Source organism: Euprymna scolopes, chromosome 36 (assembly GCF_053919585.1).
Source record: "Euprymna scolopes isolate OS-2025 chromosome 36, ASM5391958v1, whole genome shotgun sequence".
Lineage (NCBI taxonomy): Eukaryota > Metazoa > Mollusca > Cephalopoda > Sepiida > Sepiolidae > Euprymna > Euprymna scolopes.
The window spans coordinates 8,372,501-8,393,302 of NC_136517.1; the positions used below are offsets into that span (position 1 = coordinate 8,372,501).

A 20,802-nucleotide genomic window follows, 5' to 3' on the forward strand; every position below is an offset into this window, starting at 1 on the left:
GGGCCCAACTCTTTTCCTGATCTACATTAATGATCTTCCAAATCACATCCTTACATCATTTGTAGACATCTATGCTGACAACACTACCATTTATGGTAGCACATCTAAGACAGTAAACGACCAAGTTCTCTCCAATTCTCTCTCCTCTGATCTTGAGCACGTAGTACAATGGGTAAAGGAGTGGTTGGTTACTTTTAATGCATCTAAAACCAAGCTTCTCTCTTTACATCATCAACATTCTGATCCACATCTGGCATCAATTGAAATGAATGGCTTTCGTCTCCAGGAGGCCTCCAGTTTTGACAAGCTTCTGGGCTTGACCTTTACTCCTGATCTTAAATGGAACACTTACATCAAATCTGTTGCCAAGGCCGCTGGAAAAATGGGAGCTGCTAGAAAGGACTTGTCCTGCCTTGATAGAGTTCAAAATAGACTTCGTAGCCTCATAGGAGATGTCCTTTTCTCTTCCTTGCAACCTCTATCTCACAGAAGAGGTGTTGTGAGTTTGTCTCTATAGTTTTCATGGAAGGTGTTCAACTGAGCTTCAATCTATGGTCCCCCCTCGCCAAACTTTCACAAGAAACGCTCGTCTAGCTGTACACACTATCAATAATTTCCCCCACTCTTTATCTGTGCCTCTACCTAAATGTAGATTCCATGAACAAAGCTTTCTTAGAACTGCACGCCTGTGGAATTGTCTTCCGTTTTCCTGCTTTCCAGCTGACTATAATATGGTTGTGTTCAAGTCTAACGTAAATAAGTTCTTGATGAGCCGCTCTATATAAGTTATCAAATTTACCAAATTTTCATTACTAATGATTACTATATTGTCCAACGTCTACTGTACACTCTTTAACCCTTATCCTTGAGTGGCCTCTTGGCCTTTAAGTGGTGATGCCTATGTAAAAAAAAAAAAAAAAAAAAAAAAAAAAAATTTTAAATGCCATGTAATGACTTTGTAATTAGTTGCAACAAAAATGTCAAAAATCCAAACTATTTTAATATTGAATCGAAGAGTGGTCATTTCTAACTGTTCCTCTACTATAAATGTTGATGGTATAGTCAACATTGGACAGGCATAAAGTGTCGCACCTGATGCTGATCTAACAGCATCCGATTCCAAAGTTTGTCATGTTAATGATTATATTTACCAAATTAGAATTCTTATGATACAAATTCTTTATGAAACATGACTTTTAATCGGTGAGAGGTGCAACTTAAATGTGAAATGCTCGTCAAAAGTAACTTTTTTTACAAGATCAAAAAGACTGCTTGGCACTATAGCAGCAGATGGATAACTGTTCCTTGGTTTTCAAGGCCACTGTGACTAGGTTTTACTTGTAGCACCTAGTATTGGTAATATGCATGAAAAAAATTGAAATTGCTTAAAATATCTCAATGGCATAGAAAGAGCTTGATCTAAGAAATATTTTTTTTAATCTTATTAAAAATAAAGTTATGACCTTTTTTGCCTTGCATGTTGGGTAGTTTTTTCCTCCTCTTTTAAACAGGTTTTGTCACCCCCCCCCTTCTTTTTCTTTAATGCTTTTTCAGTAAAAAATGCTATATCTTTGTTAAAACCTATAAAGCAATAAAATTTGCCATAGAAATGTCCTTTTTTGCAAGGAATCTGAATATGGCACTGAAAATCTCCCGAAATTGAGTTTCCGAGTGATGCACATAAATATGCTGCGATGCCGTGAACATTCTGTGGATCCGTTAAAAAAAATTGCTGAATTGTAATGTATTTTATGTACAAAGAACTGTTAGAAATTAATATATTGCAAGATTTCTTAGGTGTTGTATTTAAATAAAATACCTAAATCAACCCCCTCCCCACTTGTCTCCTCAATTTATGTAATTCTTTTAGTTACATGAACACACTGAAAAACTTGGCAGAAATTAATATAAATTTAATGTACAATAATCTTGGATTTTAGGGCAGTTAACCTGGGGGCGGGGTGGGGGCAATTCTGTGTGAACGCCTTAAAAACTTGGGAAGAAAAAAAATTAAGGTGGGGGATTAATGTCAGACCACTAACAGCCCCCCCCCCCCCCCCAAAAAAAGAGGTGGCCATAAAGTGGGTGCTCATTTTGCGTTAACTTAATATCGGAAAGACCCCTCATACACGCACGTTTTGAGACAATGTGCGACCTTAAGGGCAAATGCCATGTAGCCCATTACACAATTCAGGTCCTTCGCTTTCCAACAAGCCTTCATTTGTGACTAATAGTCACTGAGATTTCAAACTTTTAAAATTATCAAAAAGGTGGTATATCTGTACTGTTAGCCAAATTGAATATAAAAATACTCGTATCTTTGGTTCAATTTGCTGGCTTTTTGAAGATTATAATACTATTCTGTGGTTAAACTTGCAACAATTGGTAAAAACCTATATTTTCAAACCATCAAATATGCCCAAATTTGTATTCATAGTGTAATTGCAAGCCAGTTTTGCTGCTTTGGGATGATTTTTTTTTTTTTTTTTTTTTTTTTTTTTTTTTTTTGCATAGTTGTCTCCCCTGTGGCCTTCAAATTGAAAAAAATATCAAAAGAAATTGGAGCATTAACTTCAAAAGACAATGCCCGAGAAATGGGATCATTATACGTAAAATTTATGTGAAAATAAATTCTAAATTATTTTATTTTCCTCACCAATATAAGTACTGACTAGGCTTAACTTTGATCTTGCACAAACTGATGTCAACATGATTATGAACATATATAAAATGTTGACTTCAAATATTTAAAGGTTATCTTCATATTTACCAAATGATGATTCCCGTGATACAAACTTTTTATAAAATGTGGCTTGGGGGAGGGGGGTATGCAAATTAAGTGTAATCTTTTTCTTAGCTAATGAAGAGCTGCCATCTATAATTGTTTCCCTTCTGTACAAAGAGTAAAAATGAATTATGATTAGTCTCATCTAAAAAAAAATTTTTAATCTGCCCACCATTTGACCTTGAGCTCGCTGAGAAAACTACTCTTCACCCACCCACACTTAAACAATGAATACCAAGATTTTTAATCCAATCAATTTTTCCACACCAGCTAGTGTCTAGTTGGTACATATCACAAAATGTAGATTGGTAGCCGGTCCTCGGCTTTCAAAGCCATTATGACTAGGTTTTACATGCAGCACTTAGATTTCTTAATTAGTCACTTAGTTAAATACTAACCACTTAACTTTGATCTTATGCAAACCATCAACATAAGTTTTAAATATTTACAAAAACAAAACGCTTTTATCTACATTTACCATAGTCATGTTAATGATTATATTTACCAAATAAGATTTTTTTATGATGAAAACTTTTTATGAAACATGACCATGCATTTACTGCAAATATTTGCCAGACCTAATCCTTTTGAGCTTCTGATGATGCCAGTTGTAGTCCGCGTCACCATCATTTAACTTTTAGTGTAAGGCATCACAATGTCAAATTAAAATACTAACATTTTCTCTTTGGTCTTTGCTTATATGAATTCACCAGGTGTACACAAGTTGACTTTTTACATGCATAACCCAGTATCCCTCATCAAAGTACTGAAATTTTATTTTATGACAATTGACATAGCCATGTTAAATTTCATTAACTATCTATTTGTATATTTTTGATAAGCATTGCCATGGATTCTAAATATTTAAAATTTAGAAGTTATTCGTTCTCTGCGAGTCGGTCAGTTTTTCAGTATTATGTACTAATTTAGAAAATGTCTGTATAAATTACTTGAGGAATTATAGGTTTTGTTTTGTTTTTTCTCGCTCTGACATTGATATTAAAAGCCTACTTTTTTTTTTTAGTTAGGATTGGGGGGAGGTGCTAAGGGGGTCAACATTGGAAACCAAACGGTGTCCTTGGCAGGAGTAGTCAACTAAACTTGTTTGCATGCACAAATCTACATGTTATTTTTTATATATTTTCTTTTTTGGATATTTATATAAATATGGACGTGGCTTGGAGACTAAGGATTGACTATAATGGGTACAATATAATAATCAATAGTTTTGTCTTCTATAATAATAAATGTAATCCCTATGAACTAAAATATCAGTCCTGTTTTATGACTTGGCAATGCCGGACAGCTTGCTAGTCTATTTAAAGTTGTGTGTCCAGCTAAAAGGAATGGGCTGGTTGGAGGAGAGAAAGAGTGATAGAACTTTTGTTTATAGTAAGCTAACGTGCTTCCTAACTTCCAGCGTAACACTGCCCTTAGCAGTGATAAGGCAAATGAGTTCCTTCACTTGTTCTGCAGTATTTCTATTGTGAAACGATTTATTGAAATAAAATAACATTATCAAAAAATATGAAAAATTAACAATTATACAAATAAAAATAATTTGTAGCTTTTGTTGTCTATATGTGCGATTGTCATGTTAATGATTATATTTACCAAATTAGATTCCCCATGATGTAAACTTTATATGAAACATGACCTAAATTTACTAGAAATGTTTGTGTCCCAAACATTTTTAGCTTATGGCAGTTGTATACACCACATTTCAAATAAAGTTTTTTTTATTATATATTAGTTCCCCCAGATGCACAGACGCTCAACTGAATTGCTTTTCATTTTCCGTAAATATGAAACTTATAATTACATTTTCTTCACCATGTGAATGGTTTAATTTTCAGAATCAGATTTTAATGTCAAATATTCAGTGACACCTGACAAAATTATAACACACAGAGTAATACATGTTTATGGTTTAACTTATTAAAATTAACATGTTTCAATAAATTTCATTTCTTGGTTAAATATTTAAAATGTCTGAACTGTAAACAGATTCTCTTGGATGTTATTCTTGCAGCATTTTGGTTAATCTAACCCATGGCCTACTATAATAATGTAGACCATGTCTAACCTTAGATCCTCTTTGAATGTCTTGTAGTTGGGAATCGGTATGGAATTTCAAACCTAATCCTTCACTTAATCCATTAAAGTAGCTTCTTGTTCGGTCAGCAATAAGTCTTTGAGTAATTCATAATTGTGTTAAGTATCACCTCTACTCAGGATTGAACTTTCAACCTCCAGGTAACTTTCACAGAATTACCACTGGTCATTGTGTATATTACAATTATGAATTGACTTATCTTGGATTTTGTTATAAATTCCGTCCACAAGATGCACTTAAAGGTCAGAAATTACATCAGATGAAATGCAAGATTAATACCCAAGATGAGAAAAAATATATACAAGGTACGTTCAATAAGTTTCCAGACTTTTTTATTTATAGTACACAAACTCTAGTCTCTTTCAAAGTAATCTCTTCGGCTGCATATTCCAACAACTTCTGGAAGTCCTCTTGTGTGAGCGTGTCACTGATCCTCGTCACAGCCTCTTTCATCTCAATTGTCTTATAACAAGTCTAAGGTTTTCCTTGAGGTTATGGATAACCAAAAGTTACAGGAAGCAAGGTCTGGACTATATTGATGCCCATCTTAGTCAAATTGTCTGTGACAAGAATGAAGTTGTGGACTGCAACTTTGGGATAAATTTTGTGTAAATCTTCCACATTTTCAGTTCCAACACTGACCTCAAACTATGCACTTATTGTCTTTATAGACACATGACAGTCCTTATCCATGAAATTCTTTATTTGGCCAATCAATTCTGGTTTTCTGACTTCCTTATTCCTCCCACACTTCTCACCATCCCTGCCTTGAGTCGCTTGTGCTACTCAAAACTGATGTTCAATTCCTGCAAGATGGTCGGAAAGCAGTCTGAAGTATTTTGCACGTTTCTGTAGCAATTTTTCCAAGTTTAAAACAGAATTTTATTGCATACCATTCTAACGTGTCCTTGCATCCAAATGGCAATTTTGAAATTCACCAGCTGTAACAATCTGGCCGAGGTAGATGTTCATTTGAACCTGAAATAAAATTTGTCGGTCATCTTCATCTCCTAGTATAGTATGTATAGCAATAACATACTGAATTTTCAAGTCTACGACAATTTTTAAATGTCTGTACAAAAAAGTCCAAAAACTTTTCTCACTTCTGGTCTAGTGAAACGCATCCATCTCTTTTTGTTCTCCAAACTTTTGACTCATCTAATGTGCATTGTGATCTTCAGCCATGGAAAAGGTCATGTTAATGATTATGTTTACCAAATAATATTTTTTATGATTAAAACTTTCTATGAAACATGACCATGCATTTACTAATGTTTACTAGCTGCAGTTAAAAAAAAAAAAATCTGATGTTTGTAGTGTGGGCATAACAATGTTTCCCCACCTCGAACAATGGTATCCAATTTGACTCAATTAACATCTAAATTATGATTGTTCAAGGTTTGTTGGAAATTAGAAAAAGCATACTATTGGCTTAGAAGCTCGGTGGGGGGGTACATCAATACTAAGAGCAGTCTTTTTTCAGGTTACATCCATATGATGTAGGTTCAAGCAAGTAGAAAATTCTTACAAATGTTATTTTTGTAGGAAATGAAAATCATTTAATTTTGACAGCTTGACACATAATTCATAGAACATTAGAAACAAGATTTTTCTATTTAAGAGTAAATAAAGTTTTTAAAAAAAATCTTAATTCATTGGAGATACAACTTGAAACTTTGCAGTAGTAATTTTGCAGAAATAAAGTTTTTGTAAGCTTAAAACTTTGTTATATAGAAATTTTCACCCAACAAATATAAAGATTTTAAAGTTCAAGTATAGAGAGGGGGGGGGTTCAACTGGCACAATTTTCTCAACAATTTTTCTTAGTGATTCATAGTCCATTTTTATTTTCATATCCGTTTGTGTTATGGTAAATCCAAGTGAAACAAATTCATACAGCTACTTTGCATTAAAGTTCCAAATATGAACTTTTTTTTTTTTTGTTCTGGTTGGCTACTCCAACCATATACCAGACATTCCCCTGCTATTTCGTAGATTCCAATTAAGAATATAACCGTCCCTTAGGTGCAATTGTATCTCTCTTGCACTTTGTTCGCTAGGTGTATTTGCCAGGTAGTTTTGGAAATTATTTTTCCAGAGTTTTTAACCTCAAACAAGACGGTACCACTTTGATGTAGCGGCTACTATGGGGACATAATATGCAGTGATACTATGTAGGGAGTTGAGCAGCAAGATGTCTGTTCACATTACACTTTTTATTTTATTTGAATTCATATAATAAATTATAAATTTATGAAAATAAAATTGAAATCAATAACAAAATTTTAACCATAAAAACATATCCAATACATAATATTTCTAAAATAGTTTGAAAAGATTTTCAATAATTCTTAAAATAAGACTAAACTTTCAATGATTATTAAATAATGATCGGAAAAATTAAAAAAAAAAAAAAGTGCATACACAGGGGGAATATAGGCATGAGGAAAAACAATGGAACTGATTTACCTTGTCACCGCTTCTGGAAGTGCGTTAGCTGACCCTAATTAGAACTTTCTTTTTCTAGAAAAACATTGGGTAGTTATGTGAAGGACCAGATAAAAGTTGTCAACATTCTAAATGAAAGTGATTTTTGTGGAACAAGTTGGATTCAAATTTTTGAACACCCAGGTTGGTGGTACTGTTAATCACATGACCATCATCACCTCTTACATGTGCAGATTAATTGTACTGGTTTCATTTAGTCAACAGCTTCTAGTTGGATTTTACTCTTTCCTCTCTCTCTCTCTCTCTCTCTCTCTCTCTCTCTCTGCCCAGGGAGTTTAATCTGTATCTTTTAATACAACTTTGACATCTCAGTTGATCTTTCAGCATTTCCAAGTCATTTCTTGAAACCCATTATATATTCAACATGCTACACCGTGATTGATAAGTTGCTGGACTCTCAGCAGCTTCATCCATTTTTATATCGTTCTTGCATATGATTTGACAATTTTGGGTATGTTGTCAAAGATGTTTTCGATTGCAACTCCAAAAATCTCCAACGGAGTGTTCATGTGACCGTTTTGAAGGCAGCTCTTGGTTCCTAATCAGCATCTTTTCTTTTCCAAAATGCACACTTATATTCGATATGTGCCTTGATTAATATGATACCAACAGATTAAAGACCTTTCTCTACAAAATGCAATTTCAGGATTTTTTTATGAACATTGCTTTGGTATGAAACCATTTGATGTAAGTTGAAAAAAATTTAACCAACATTAAATATTGGATTGATTGTCTGACCCAGAAACCAGCAATTCTTCCCCCATTGTAAGAAACATCGGTCATAAAATCTGAAAAGCAAAGGAGAAAATAAAGGAAGTTAGTTAAGTTGTTGGAAATGAACTGTTCTTTCTAATTAAATTTTTCATTTACTAAAGGTTTCCACTTGCATTATTTTAAAAATATTAAACCTTATTTTCAGTTTACCATATCGAATAGTCCCACTTTATTTAAAATGTGGTTACTTATATGCATGAACACAGGCACCAAATTTAACACTTTTTTCCTGATACTCGGTCCTTGCAGCAGTCTTTGGTCATATTAATGATTATATTTACCAAATAAGATTCTCTATGATGAAAACTTTCTATGAAATATGACCACGGATTTATGTCAAGTATTCGTCATGCCCTCGTCATCTTATGGTTCTAATGATGGTTCATGTTGGGCTGGAGTGTGGATATTACTAAAAATTAAATACTCCTCAAATGTTTTCTGTGAAACTAGAAATAATTCCAATTTAACAAAAAAATCTAAACTTTGTGAAAAGTGAGTTTTGAAAACTATTCCATAGATATATATCTATATATATATCTATATAATTTTATAGATAGCAAAGTTAAAATGTATATGGCGATTAAGCTACACTGAATATTCCGGGTTTTATCCACTCTAGGACTGTTCAGGTTATTCGCGCATAAGCCTGAAGAGTCCTAGAGTGGATGAAATGCGGAATGTTCAGTGTAGCTTAATCGCCATTTACATTTTTTAACTAGCTCTACCTACGTATTGAGCAGTTTTGAAGTAAATACTTAAAGTTTATGCATAAATCTATACTTTCGTATATTAATTTTATGTGAGTAAATTAATATATATATACCAATTAAAAGCTATAAAATGACAAAACTGTGCCCCATTAACCATAATTAGTGTTTTAAATATGTACGATTAAAAATGTACAATCATTGTACAACTAATTGCCACTGCTGCAAAGGCGATCGACAGGGTGTCACAATAAAATATCCAAACAATCTTATAATAAACAAAAATTACTCATTTTGAGTTTGTTTGTTTTTTTTTGTTTTTTTTTTTTTTCTCTTTTTCTCTCTCTCTCTCTCTCTCTCTCTCTCTCTCTCTCTCTATCTCTAATTTGCGAATGCACGTTGTCAAGATTTATTTTTATAAAATTCGCTCTGTCGCGTGTTTGGCTTTTTTTAGTATAAAGTGAAACTAACATCAAAACGAACGCAGTTCCTCAGCTTTCCTGCCGGGGACATCCAGAAAGCAAATCTGCTTTGATCAATGAAAACCATATCAGACAATGGCTTTTCATTTGGACACCCATCTTTTATGGGAAGCTGGTTTTCCCCCCAACCCTATGTCTTGGAGAAACAAAACCAAAAAAAAAAAACTGCCTCACAACCAAACTTAACTGCGAGATTGATGTTTGACCTCTTTAAATTTACGCACCCGTCAGTTCACTTCTTAATCATTAAATTTCATCCATTCTTATTCCCCTACTCTCAGTGTTGCGGTAAGTCATCGCGCTTTTTTTTCCGCTTTCACCTCAAGGATTAGGGTTAAAGCCTACCTCCTTCCCTGAAACTTTTTTTTTCTCAAACACCCGGTCAGCGCCACGCACCCCTGCTAAGTTTTAACATTCGTTATAATAGGGTTATCGCTTTGTTTTGATTTATTGGTCTATTATATAAAAGCGAAAATGTGTTTTTTGTATGTCCGGCAAAGGCTTTTGTGGAGAGAGGGGGTACTATTTCTTAGAACTTTTTATATACTTGCTAGATTATAATATCTGATTTACAAAAGGAGGTCATCTCTCACTTTTATTTAAGTGACTTTTACACGCTATTTCTTGCTCTCCGCATGTTTGTTTGGTTTTTCTGTATAAATGCGAAACTAAGAATCGAAAGCGAAGTGTCTTCTCAGCCTCTCATGCCGGCATGTCTGGAAGTAATGAGCTTTGATCAATGTGGGGAAACCCGTCATATCGGTCAGCTATTCATTTGGACACTCCCCTTTTTATGGTTTTCCCCAACATCGTGGGGAAACACAAATACACAGAAAACTGGCTCTGTGATTTCATTTCTCTATGGCATGATGTTTGACCTAGAAAATGAAACGTTCGTTTAACCACCTGCACCTAAGCGTTTAATTTCAACTGTTCTCACTTCTCTGCCCTCTTAGCATAGCAGTTTCCTTTTCCAACTTCGCCTTAAGTCTTTGGCATTGAGTCCATTTGCCTACCAACTTTTCTTTTTCCTCTCGCGTGTGCGCACACACGCCCACGCCCGAGCAACGCCAGGCACTTGTGCTAGTATATACATAAAAGCAAACTACAATTGTATGTGGAGTTTATAAATAGAAGCAAAAAATTTAACATAAGTTATTTGCCTTGCAAGCCCACAAAAAGTGTAAAAATTGTTTATAATGGCGTGCTAAAGTTACATAAGGCAGTGCCTAATAGTGTAAACATAATAAATTTGTATGTGGCATCTGTTGTTGTAAACCTATAGTATTTTTGTCCAGAGGGGAAAAACTGACACTTTTATAAGGGATAATATTGCATAAAGTTCCTTTTTATGGTAACGCGACGGATTCATTTCTCAAGTCAATGTGCGCTGCTTGTCCAACCTGCAGCAGGTGTTAATTCCGAAAGTTTTCTATATGAGGAGGTTGAAAATAAGAAAATGCTTTTCGGAATTACCACCCCAACCTCCCCAGGTTAAGAATGGCTTTTGGAATAAACACCCCTTGCACAAAAAAAAACAAAGGCAATCAGTTTTTAAAGTTCTCAAACATTTTTAAATTATATTATTGACTATTTTTTTAACTCTAGTTGGAACTTTTTACTAGATCTTGAATAAACACAAGTCACTTTAACTTTTTTACACCAACTATATTCTAGAACTTTGGAACAAAAATTTATAAGAAAATTTGAAATCTGTCACAATGCATAAATAGTTGTATTTCTATTTTGTTTACTCTCTTTCTGTCTAAAGAGAATATTTTTTTAAAATTAGTTTATTTTTTAAAATGTCTTGAGATAAAGATATTTGCCAGAAGTAACCTTGATCAAAGCTTCAGTAAATTCATTTTATTTTAATACAAGATTTTTTGCGTTGACAAACTAAGTAAATCACCCCTGTTTGAGTTGCTTTGACTAATTAAACCCTTAACTGAGACAACTTTCGTCTAGCTGAAAACACTATCAATAATTTCCCCCACTCTTTATCTGTACCTAAATGTAGATTTCATGATCAAAGCTTTCTTAGAACTGCATGCCTGTAGAATTCTTCCTGCTTTCCAGCTGTCTATAATATGGTTGTCTTAAAGTCCAACGTGAACAAGTTTCTGATTAGTCATTACACTCAAGTTGACAAATTTACCGAACTTCCATTACTATAGATTACTATATTGTCCTTTTGACTACTGTACACTCTTAACCCTTATCCTTGAGTGGCCTCTCTGCCTTTAAGTGGTGACGCCTATGTGTTCAGTTGACTTATTTTAATAATACAACAGATTTTTATATTTTGCGCTGACAAACCTAGTAACTGGTCAAAGTTGTTTTAATAGCAAATCAGCAGCAGAATCATACATTATTTAGTTGTATAATTTTAGTAAACCCCCTTATGTAAGATCAAAATCTGACCTGACTAAATGTCCGCTTCAGCTCCTGCAGATTCAAGCAACTTTACAAGTTGTTTCTATGACAAACAGCAGGAGGGAATAATTTTGGTTGTACACATTTCATAAAACTGACCATAATTATATCATAATTTACTGAATCGAATCATTAGACTGCAGACTTAGATTTTCTATGATGTAAACTTGCTATGAAACCTGACCAGAATGGAAATGTTACCTCCTCTCCCTTTTCTTAACTTATGATAGATTGTAGTGTAGGTATAAATAGTACATTTCGATACTATTTTATTTCGAGCTGTCGGTATGCACAGATGTTATGTGTATAACTTTGTTTCTGTATATTTTTTAGTGTGTGAATGATTTGATTTTTCGTGATGTCACAATTTTGATACATAGTTAAGTTAGTTTTTTTTTTTTTTTTTTTTTTTTTTTTTTCTTCAGACAAAATAAAATATTTTTCCATTCCTCTTCTGAAAAAGTTTATCACTTTTATTTCCAGTGTGTCCAAACTTTAGATGATCAGACAACACTTTTCTGACCTCATGATCAGATGTGTATTATCTTCATCCATTGACAAGGTCATGTTAATGATTATATTTACCAAATAAGATTTTTTATGATGAAAACTTTTTATGAAACATGACCATGCATTTACTGCAAATGTTTGCCAGACCTCATCCTTCCTTTTAGCTTCTGATGCCAATTGTAGTCCCTCACCACCATTCTTTAACTTTTATTTTAAAAGATAATTGTAGTGTATGCATCACAATGTCAAATTAAAATACTAACATTTTCTCTTTGGTCTTTGCTGATGTACAGGTGTACACAAGTTGATTTGAATGAGTCCCAACTAACGTCAACATTTTCTGTTAATATTGTGAAAAATTTATAATTTTATTTTCATCACCATGTGAATGATTTAATCTTCGAATCAGATTCTTTTGTGATGTCAAGTATTTGACACATGGTGAAAATAATTCAAATTCAACACTTTTCTGACCCCTCATAATCAGATGTGTATTGTGATTTTTATCAATTGACAAGGTCATGTTAATGATTATATTTACCAAATAAGATTTTTTTATGATGAAAACTTTTTATGAAACCTGACCATGCATTTATTGCAAATGTTTGTCACTATTAACATCCCCCTCCCAGTTTATTCTGATGTCAGTTCTTGTACACAAGGTTTTCAGATAAAAATACAAACATTTCCTTTTTTGTTTGACAATTTCAAGTGTAACGTGAACCGACACCTTGCTGCCCAAATCCCTACATAGTACCCCAGTAGTTGTTGCCCCTGATAGTAGCCCCCTACACCAAAGTGGCAATTTGCCTTGTTTGGGGTGAAAATGTAATTAAAAAAAAAAATTTCTTGTGATGAAGCAAAGATGGTAGTTTCAATGGATTCAAAATTTATTTTTTTAAATAATTTTATGTTAGTGTTGTGATAAGAAATTTGGAGTATTGGAATAGGAAAAATTTGGCTGTTCTAATTTCGAAAGGATTCTTGACAAAAATGAAACAAACGCTAAGAAATCTCATGTCCTTCCAGTGATTTTTTGCAAGTTTGGTGGGGGGGGGGTCATATGTAATCGGTTATACAACAAAAAACGAGGGAGGTGGGGGGCTGATCTAGCTGAGGGTGTTAAGTGACAACTTTGCTGTGTGACATTGTCGATTTCAAGCTTGAAACCAATTTTGAAATGAATTGGTCTCTAGTGGCTTGGTTGGGATACATCATTTGCTTTTATAGTAATGCAATTATGTGAGGTGGATTTGGCAAGACAGATCAATATGTATTTCCAGTATCAAGGTTTTAGTTTGCCTTTAAGAATTAACATCTAGGAGATCCTAAAGTAACTGATAAGGGGCAAGTAGAAATTAGGATGATGGTTGAGCGGGTTTTATCCAAGAAAATCACTGAAAACAGAAAATTGATAATGAAGAAATTAACTCTGTGGCAGTCAAATGTCATTAAGGGATTAATCACTCTAACTCTGAGATCATTCTCCCAGAAATCAATGGTTGCAAATTCAAGACTTACCAACTTTAAAACTGGAAACGAGGTTGATTACAAGTTCACCATTTGACAATGAAGTGGTCATCTTCTGGTTAATTTGCTTGGCACATTTGATGATTGACCGGAAGAGATAATTAAGGGCACTCAATTTGGTTCTGTTTTGACTGGAGACGAAAAGCCTTTAAAATTAATTTTGCTGGACAGATCAGGGGGAGTTACTGAAGCCACCTCATCATTGACGGACAGAGGTGTGAATCAAGATGAAGACTCCATAAATGGGTGGAGTTATAAGCATGTCTCAAAGAGTTTGCAAAACTGTCTAAAGGTGAACATCAGACAAAAGCCCAGATTCGCTGGCAAGTGTCTCTAACTTTGATCCTGAGCCCAGATTTGATGCAAATATGAACCTTTTTTTTTTTTTTTTTTTTTTTTTACATAGGGGTCACCACTTAACAAGGTCCGAAGGCCACTTAGGGATAAGGGTTATTGCGTGTACAGTAATCAATGAGATAGTATTGTAGTAATCATTAGTATTGGGGGTTTTGGTAGTGTCTTAAGAGGGCGGTTTGTCAGGAGTTTGTTTATGTTGGACTTGAAGACGTCCAAATTGTAGTCAGGTGGGAAACGGGCAAGCGGCAGAGTTCCACTGGCGTGCAGTTCTAAGAAAGAAGCTTTGCTCGTGGATTCTACGTTTGGATTTAGGCACAGATAGAGTGGGGAAACTTATTGGCAGTTTCAGCCAGGGCTTGGCGCTCAGGTAAGCACCTGCCATGGAAATAATAAAACAAAGACAGGCTCACAACGTCTCTTCTGTCGGAGAGAAGTTGCAGGGAAGAGAAAAGGGCATCCCCCCACTAAACCACAAAGTCTATGTTGTACTCTGTCAAGGCAGGATAGGCTGTTTTTAGCAGCTCCTGCCCAGATGTGGCAGCAGTACTCCACCGTTTGACGTACTTGGCTTTTATACAGATAAAGAATTGCATCAGTAATGAGATATCTTCTGGAGCGGTAGAAGGATCCCACCATTTTCCCAGTGTCCCTGGCAACAGATTTGATGTACGTGTTCCATTTCAGATCAGGAGTAAAGGTGAAACCCAGAAGCTTGTCAAAACATGGAGCCTCCCTAAGACGAGAGCCATCCATTTCAATTGATGCCAGATGGGGATCAGAGCGTTGATGATGTAAAGATAGAAGTTTGGTTTTGGATGCATTAAAAGTGACCCGCCACCTTTTCCCTCATTGTACCACGTGCTCAAGATCAGAGGAGAGACAATTAGAGAGAACTTTGTCATTTACGGCCTTTGATGTGTTGCCATAGATGGTCGTGTCATCAGCATAGATGTCAACGAATGATTTACGTGTTTTGGGAGATCATTGATGTAGATCAGGAAGAGAGTTGGGCCCAGGAGGGACCCCTGGGGGACTCCAGCATTAATACTGTGGGCCCGTGATTTCTGCCCATGAACATTATGAACCTATCGGAGAGAAATGATTTATGATTGAGAAAACATTTTCAGTAATACTGTAGCTGGAAATCTTGTGAAGTACCCTTACCCTCCAGATGTTAAAAATGTGGTTTCTAAATAGTAACGTTATTTAAGAAACTCATTCTTAACATGGGGAGGGGGCTGTTAACCATTGTTCCTACTGTATAAGAACGGAAGTTAGCAAAATTGCATATTCATCATTTTCAATTATGAAAAATGCAAATAGCATTTTATCAATAAACGGCAAACTAATGAAAATTGGCTTTGTTAAATCTTTATCTCACAAATTTTGATGAAAATTTAGAAAGTTTTACTATGGGATTGTGGAGTTGTAGATGTCTTCATGCACATCTAATATAAATGTGTACGCAACGATGCTCATGTCATCTAGTAGTATGTTATGCGCATTTACACATTTTAGAGTTCACGTAACATGGACAAGGTAACGATTATTAGTTTGGCAGATTCAGCAAACCTGCTACATAAGCACGCGATGGCTGTTTGATAACTGACTGCTAAACTCTCTTCATCTTTTAGACACAGCAAGAAAACATTTCACTGGAGCAGTAACAGGATTTCATTTTTTTTTTTTTTCTCTCTCTCTCTCTCTCTCCTCATTCTCTCTCTCTCTCCTCATTCTCTCTCTCTCTCCTCATTCTCTCTCTCTCTCCTCATTCTCTCTCTCTCTCCTCATTCTCTCTCTCTCTCCTCATTCTCTCTCTCTCTCCTCATTCTCTCTCTCTCTCCTCATTCTCTCTCTCTCTCCTCATTCTCATTTTCGCAGTTAGGTGTTTCCCTCATAGATTTACAATGCTTTCTCTCTTTAGTCTTTACATCATCTCTTAGTTAGCCCAGTTGAATGCTTCCGTGACAGTGTCAACCTCCTCTCGTGGACGACTCCGTTTTCTCTGACCCTTACTTGTATCTCTAGCCTATATATCAAAACCTACTTTGTTACCAAGTCGATTCCATTGTGTATTGTTTTTAAATCATTGAATTCCTAAATCTATATTTTATAACATTTCTGATACCAGAAATCATAACGTTCAGCGCTGGACAATATACACCCTAATAAATTTGACACTGTCTTTAAATCGGTAATAAGTACATTTCTCCTACGTCCATCAAAATAAAACTTATAACTGGATTCACAATAAAATTTACTTTAAAATATTTTAATATTTTTGTTGTGATTTGTATATTTGAAGAAATCGCTATTTAAATCTGACTATTAACGAAACCTGCCAGCATAGTATGCCCGCTGACGGTATATCACTTTTTGCAAATAAGCGCTTGGGGTGTGTTCATATAAATACTCAAAGCGGAAGTTGTACCCGTCGAAGTTTCTAGTTTTAGCTAATCACGGGAAAAACTTGCCCTTGCTATGGAATTTGAACACAACACGTGCGTCTTTCCAATCAGAAGTTAGAATATCTTAAAGTTTAAGGTTTTGTAGTATAAAGCTAAGTAAAGATAGAAACTGTTACATTCCTAATTAATAGCAACTATAATTTCTTGTCTTAAAATTTGAAATGAATTGGATACAAACTTTATGCATGCATCGATAAAAATAGTGACATCATTTTTGTGTCTCATAATGTGCACAAAAAATCTGAACAAATTATTCGTCAACTGACTTACAAACATACAGTATTAATTTTTTTTATTTTTGTTATTTAGAAAACCGTTTTACAAGTTCTGACTGTTAACTATTCTGAACTTTATCCCATGATATCTTTGTATCAAATTGTCAGATGGAAATACAGAATTGCAAAACACCCTCCTCTTTTATGAATGAATTTCTAAATAACCTTATTTCAGCACGGTAACATAAGTGCAGAAAGTTTGTTTGTATAAAAATAATGAAAACGCGTTTAAATGTTATACGTATAAAAATTAAATTAAAAGAAAAACCTGTAAAATATTATGCATAAAAATTATATTGTTAATACATAAAATTTCACTAGAATTGGTTGATTTCCTGAATTCTGGTTTTAAAAAAAAAAAAGGGGGGGGGGGGCTTTTTTAGAGTGCCCTGAACTTCTGAAATGCGTTATTTAGAAATTCATTAGGATAAAGTTTTGTAACTATTCTGTACTTTCATCTAACAATTAAATTCAAGTTTTAGAATTTTTTTTTTTTTTTTTTTTTTTTAACTTGAAAATAGTATTACAAAAATAGTGTTGCAATTTCATTGTTTTAGTTTAATTTTAATTCAACTTCACTCAACACTACTTGATTTAAGTAAAAAAACACTTTTTAAATGAGTTAAAATACAAACTACTTAACTGGATAAGTAAAAGAATAATTTATCTTGCCTATAACATTTATTGGGTTTTTTTTACACTCCACAGAGGTATGAAAATGTGATCAAAAAACAAATGTATAACAAATGTTACAAAAGGCAAGATAAGTTACTCTTCTACCTACCTCAATAAACTTTGGTGTTGTAAATGTTTATTCTGTTAAAGTGTTGAGCCTTACATGAAAACAGAAAATGGGCAATGTCTTTTGAAATCTTTGCAGTTTCCACAATGACTTAAAATTATACAATAGTGGTAGAAACCCACCCAATTGTCACAGCAACTTGAAGCCGTTAAAATTAAACTAATTAAGATAAAGTTTAATGTACTTGAAAACGGTTGTAATCTGTACAAAATTTCCTTTTATTTGATATGCTACAAGCCGTATTTTATTTTTTGGAATTGTCGTGGTGGCCATCTTGGATTTCCCGGTGGCCATTAAGTTTAAATTCCTGTTAAATTTTAGCATAAATATTTTAGCTAAACATTCCCTTTTCTGCATAACTTTTCCAATATAACGGTTAACAAAACCCATAATCGTTCAGACCTTTGACATTGTCTGTCACAACATAACAAATACTATGCTGTGATTATAGCCAAAAGGTCCAACATAACACTACTTGCTTGTAAGTTTATTTTTTGCATTTTCAAGCCAATGTCTATGTATTTGTTCCAATTCATATTGTAAATGTTAGGCCAAGGAGTTTGAATGATGGACCTCTGGCTTGTTTCTTAATAACCATGGCAACCAGTGGTTGTAGATGTATGAAATATTAATACCCAGTGTGTGTGTGTCTCATTACACCTCTAGTTAAGGTCCCTAGATATTGAAAGCCTTCTTTTCCCTTAGACTCTGAGACTTAGGAATTCTTACTTGCTTTTCTGACTGTAATAACCTGCAGAAATTGAAATACGTGAACAGACATTTCACTGCTCAACTTCCCAGTCTCCTATTAGACATGATCCCAAATTGTATGCCTGTTGCATTTCAAGTAGCTTTGTTTTGGATGAAAGAGTTAAGTGTGTTTGACCTTGGATAACCTTGTCGCTATGGATAGCATGTTTTTTACCACAAAAAATGCTAGAAATTCTATGGTTGTATTTGTAACTGTGTCTGCACACTCGTTCTCAAAGATCATTCTCCTCAATTTTACTCCTGACATGGAATAAGGCATCAAATCAGTTGCAGAAGTCACTGGAAAAATCCTAACATTTTATAAGGTATTCAATCTTCTACCTGTAGAAGAGCCGGAGATGTCATAAAGTGGAGTACTGTTACCATATCTAGTGGGGAACCATCCGGAACATCCTGTATTGTTGAAAGTTAGAAACTGGTTTCAAAATCTAGTGGCTGATCCCCTTTTCTCCTCCCTGCACCCCACCCCCAATCCAGAAGAGACATTGTCTCCCAATCCCACCAAACATTCACAAAAATAACTAGTTAAGTTACAACTATCAACAAACTATTCTGTGCTGAAATCTAAACTCAAATTTCATGAAAAAAACTTCTTTCCTAGTACTGTTTGCCTGTGGCACTGTTCTGCTAGCTTGCTTTCCAACTGACTATGACCTGATCTTCAAGTCCAATGTAAACAAGTTCTTGTTGGGCCGACCCCATAGTCATTTTCTACACTATTCCACTAATGATCACTATGCTGTTTCGGTGACCATTAAACACTCATCAGCCCTTTCGGGTCTTGAAATGGGGACTTCTTTTAATCCTCCATCTAAAGACTATTGAAGAAAATTGCTGTTTGCCTTGGTGGTAGTAGTGGTAATGAATCCTTTTTTTTAATTACGATAGGTATCACAAACCAGCCTAGAATTTAGTTTGTAAAAGCTGTCAAATTCAATTTCAACTTGTTAAATCTTTTATCAAATTTTTATAAAGAAAATTTTTTCCTCTTTCAATTTTTACTTGTTTAAAGTCTGCATCAAACTTTGGTGATGTCAAATGGCTAATTATGTTAGCAAAATAAAGTTGGTCTCATTTTGTAAATATCTGTGGCAACATTTAAGTTATAGTAAAATGAAATTTTGCTTTTGGTTAATGAATTCTGCACTACTTTTTTTATTTTATTTTTTATTGATTTTTTTTTTTTAATCCAATTGTTAGAGATTTGACCTGAGAACTTTGTATGTCCTCTGGATTTAAAAAAAAAAAAAAAAAAAAAAAAAAAAGTGATCAACATCTTAAATTTTGGTATATTTAGTACTAAATTATACTTTTTGAAAAATTCCTGAACCTTTGTCAATAAGCCTCTGGTTCTGCTGTGATTTGTATCAAACACTGTACTTTTAATATATAAAGTGCAATAACAAGTTATTTTGCTTCTATTTTTCAGGCGTCTGGTGTATCAGTAGATGATGACTGTTTAAAAGCATTTGAAGAAATTAAGTTACGTAAAAAGTACAGATATATCATCTACAGGTTGTCAGAGGATAATACAAAGGTGATTGTTAATAAGAGAGCTGAAACATGTAAGTGAAACTGTTTTTATAAAGATTTTATAATCCTCTTTTCATCACCATGTGAATGATTTAATCTTCCGAATCAGATTCTTTTGTGATGTCAAATATTTGATGACACATGGTGAAAATCTATAAATAAAACTTGTGAAATTAAAATTTTTATATTAATAAACAAGATAAACTTTTAACTTGTCTAAATATTGACAATTTGCAGGATGTGAAATTCAGATTAATGTTTTGATAAAGCTGATATTCTAGATAGGGCTAAGTTTTTGGGCATAAAAACCAACAATTTTTGAAAGCCAAATTGCTTTAAAAAAAAAAAAAAAAAAAAAAAGGCCAAATTGGCAAAAATTGGCTAAAAAGGATCAGTCTGCACAAGGCTGCCGGAAGTAAACCAAAGTTCCACTTCTATCCTAAGTCGCAGAGTAATTTCCCTTTCCATTAACATAATATTGTATAAGAATGAGTGACCTTCTTTTAATGTAGCCCCATTTTTGAATATCTAATTACTGAAAGTGAAAATTAGTGATTAATTTAAGAACAAGTAGAATATGAGGTAGAATAGGTCTGAACTGTAGACGAAACTGATTTGAATTCTATTCCCATTTCTGCAGCATTTAAACACTACTACACCATATTTGCACCAGTCTTAAAAGTAACCTGTAGTCATATGATTAAAGACATGTCTAAAAATCAAAATAAACTTGCCACTTTAAAAATGA

The 20,802-nt window shown here is 34.0% G+C and overlaps 1 protein-coding gene across 1 annotated transcript in view; it reads left to right on the forward strand.

Annotated features, from left to right (window-relative positions):
* Positions 1 to 20,802, forward strand: part of LOC145260321 (actophorin-like) — a 52,451-nt gene that overhangs the window by 17,730 nt on the left and 13,919 nt on the right. Inside the window, exon 2 of the mRNA XM_080118209.1 lies at positions 19,951 to 20,086. Coding sequence (XP_079974335.1) covers positions 19,951 to 20,086 — 136 coding nt within the window. The remainder of the gene's footprint in view (positions 1 to 19,950; positions 20,087 to 20,802) is intronic.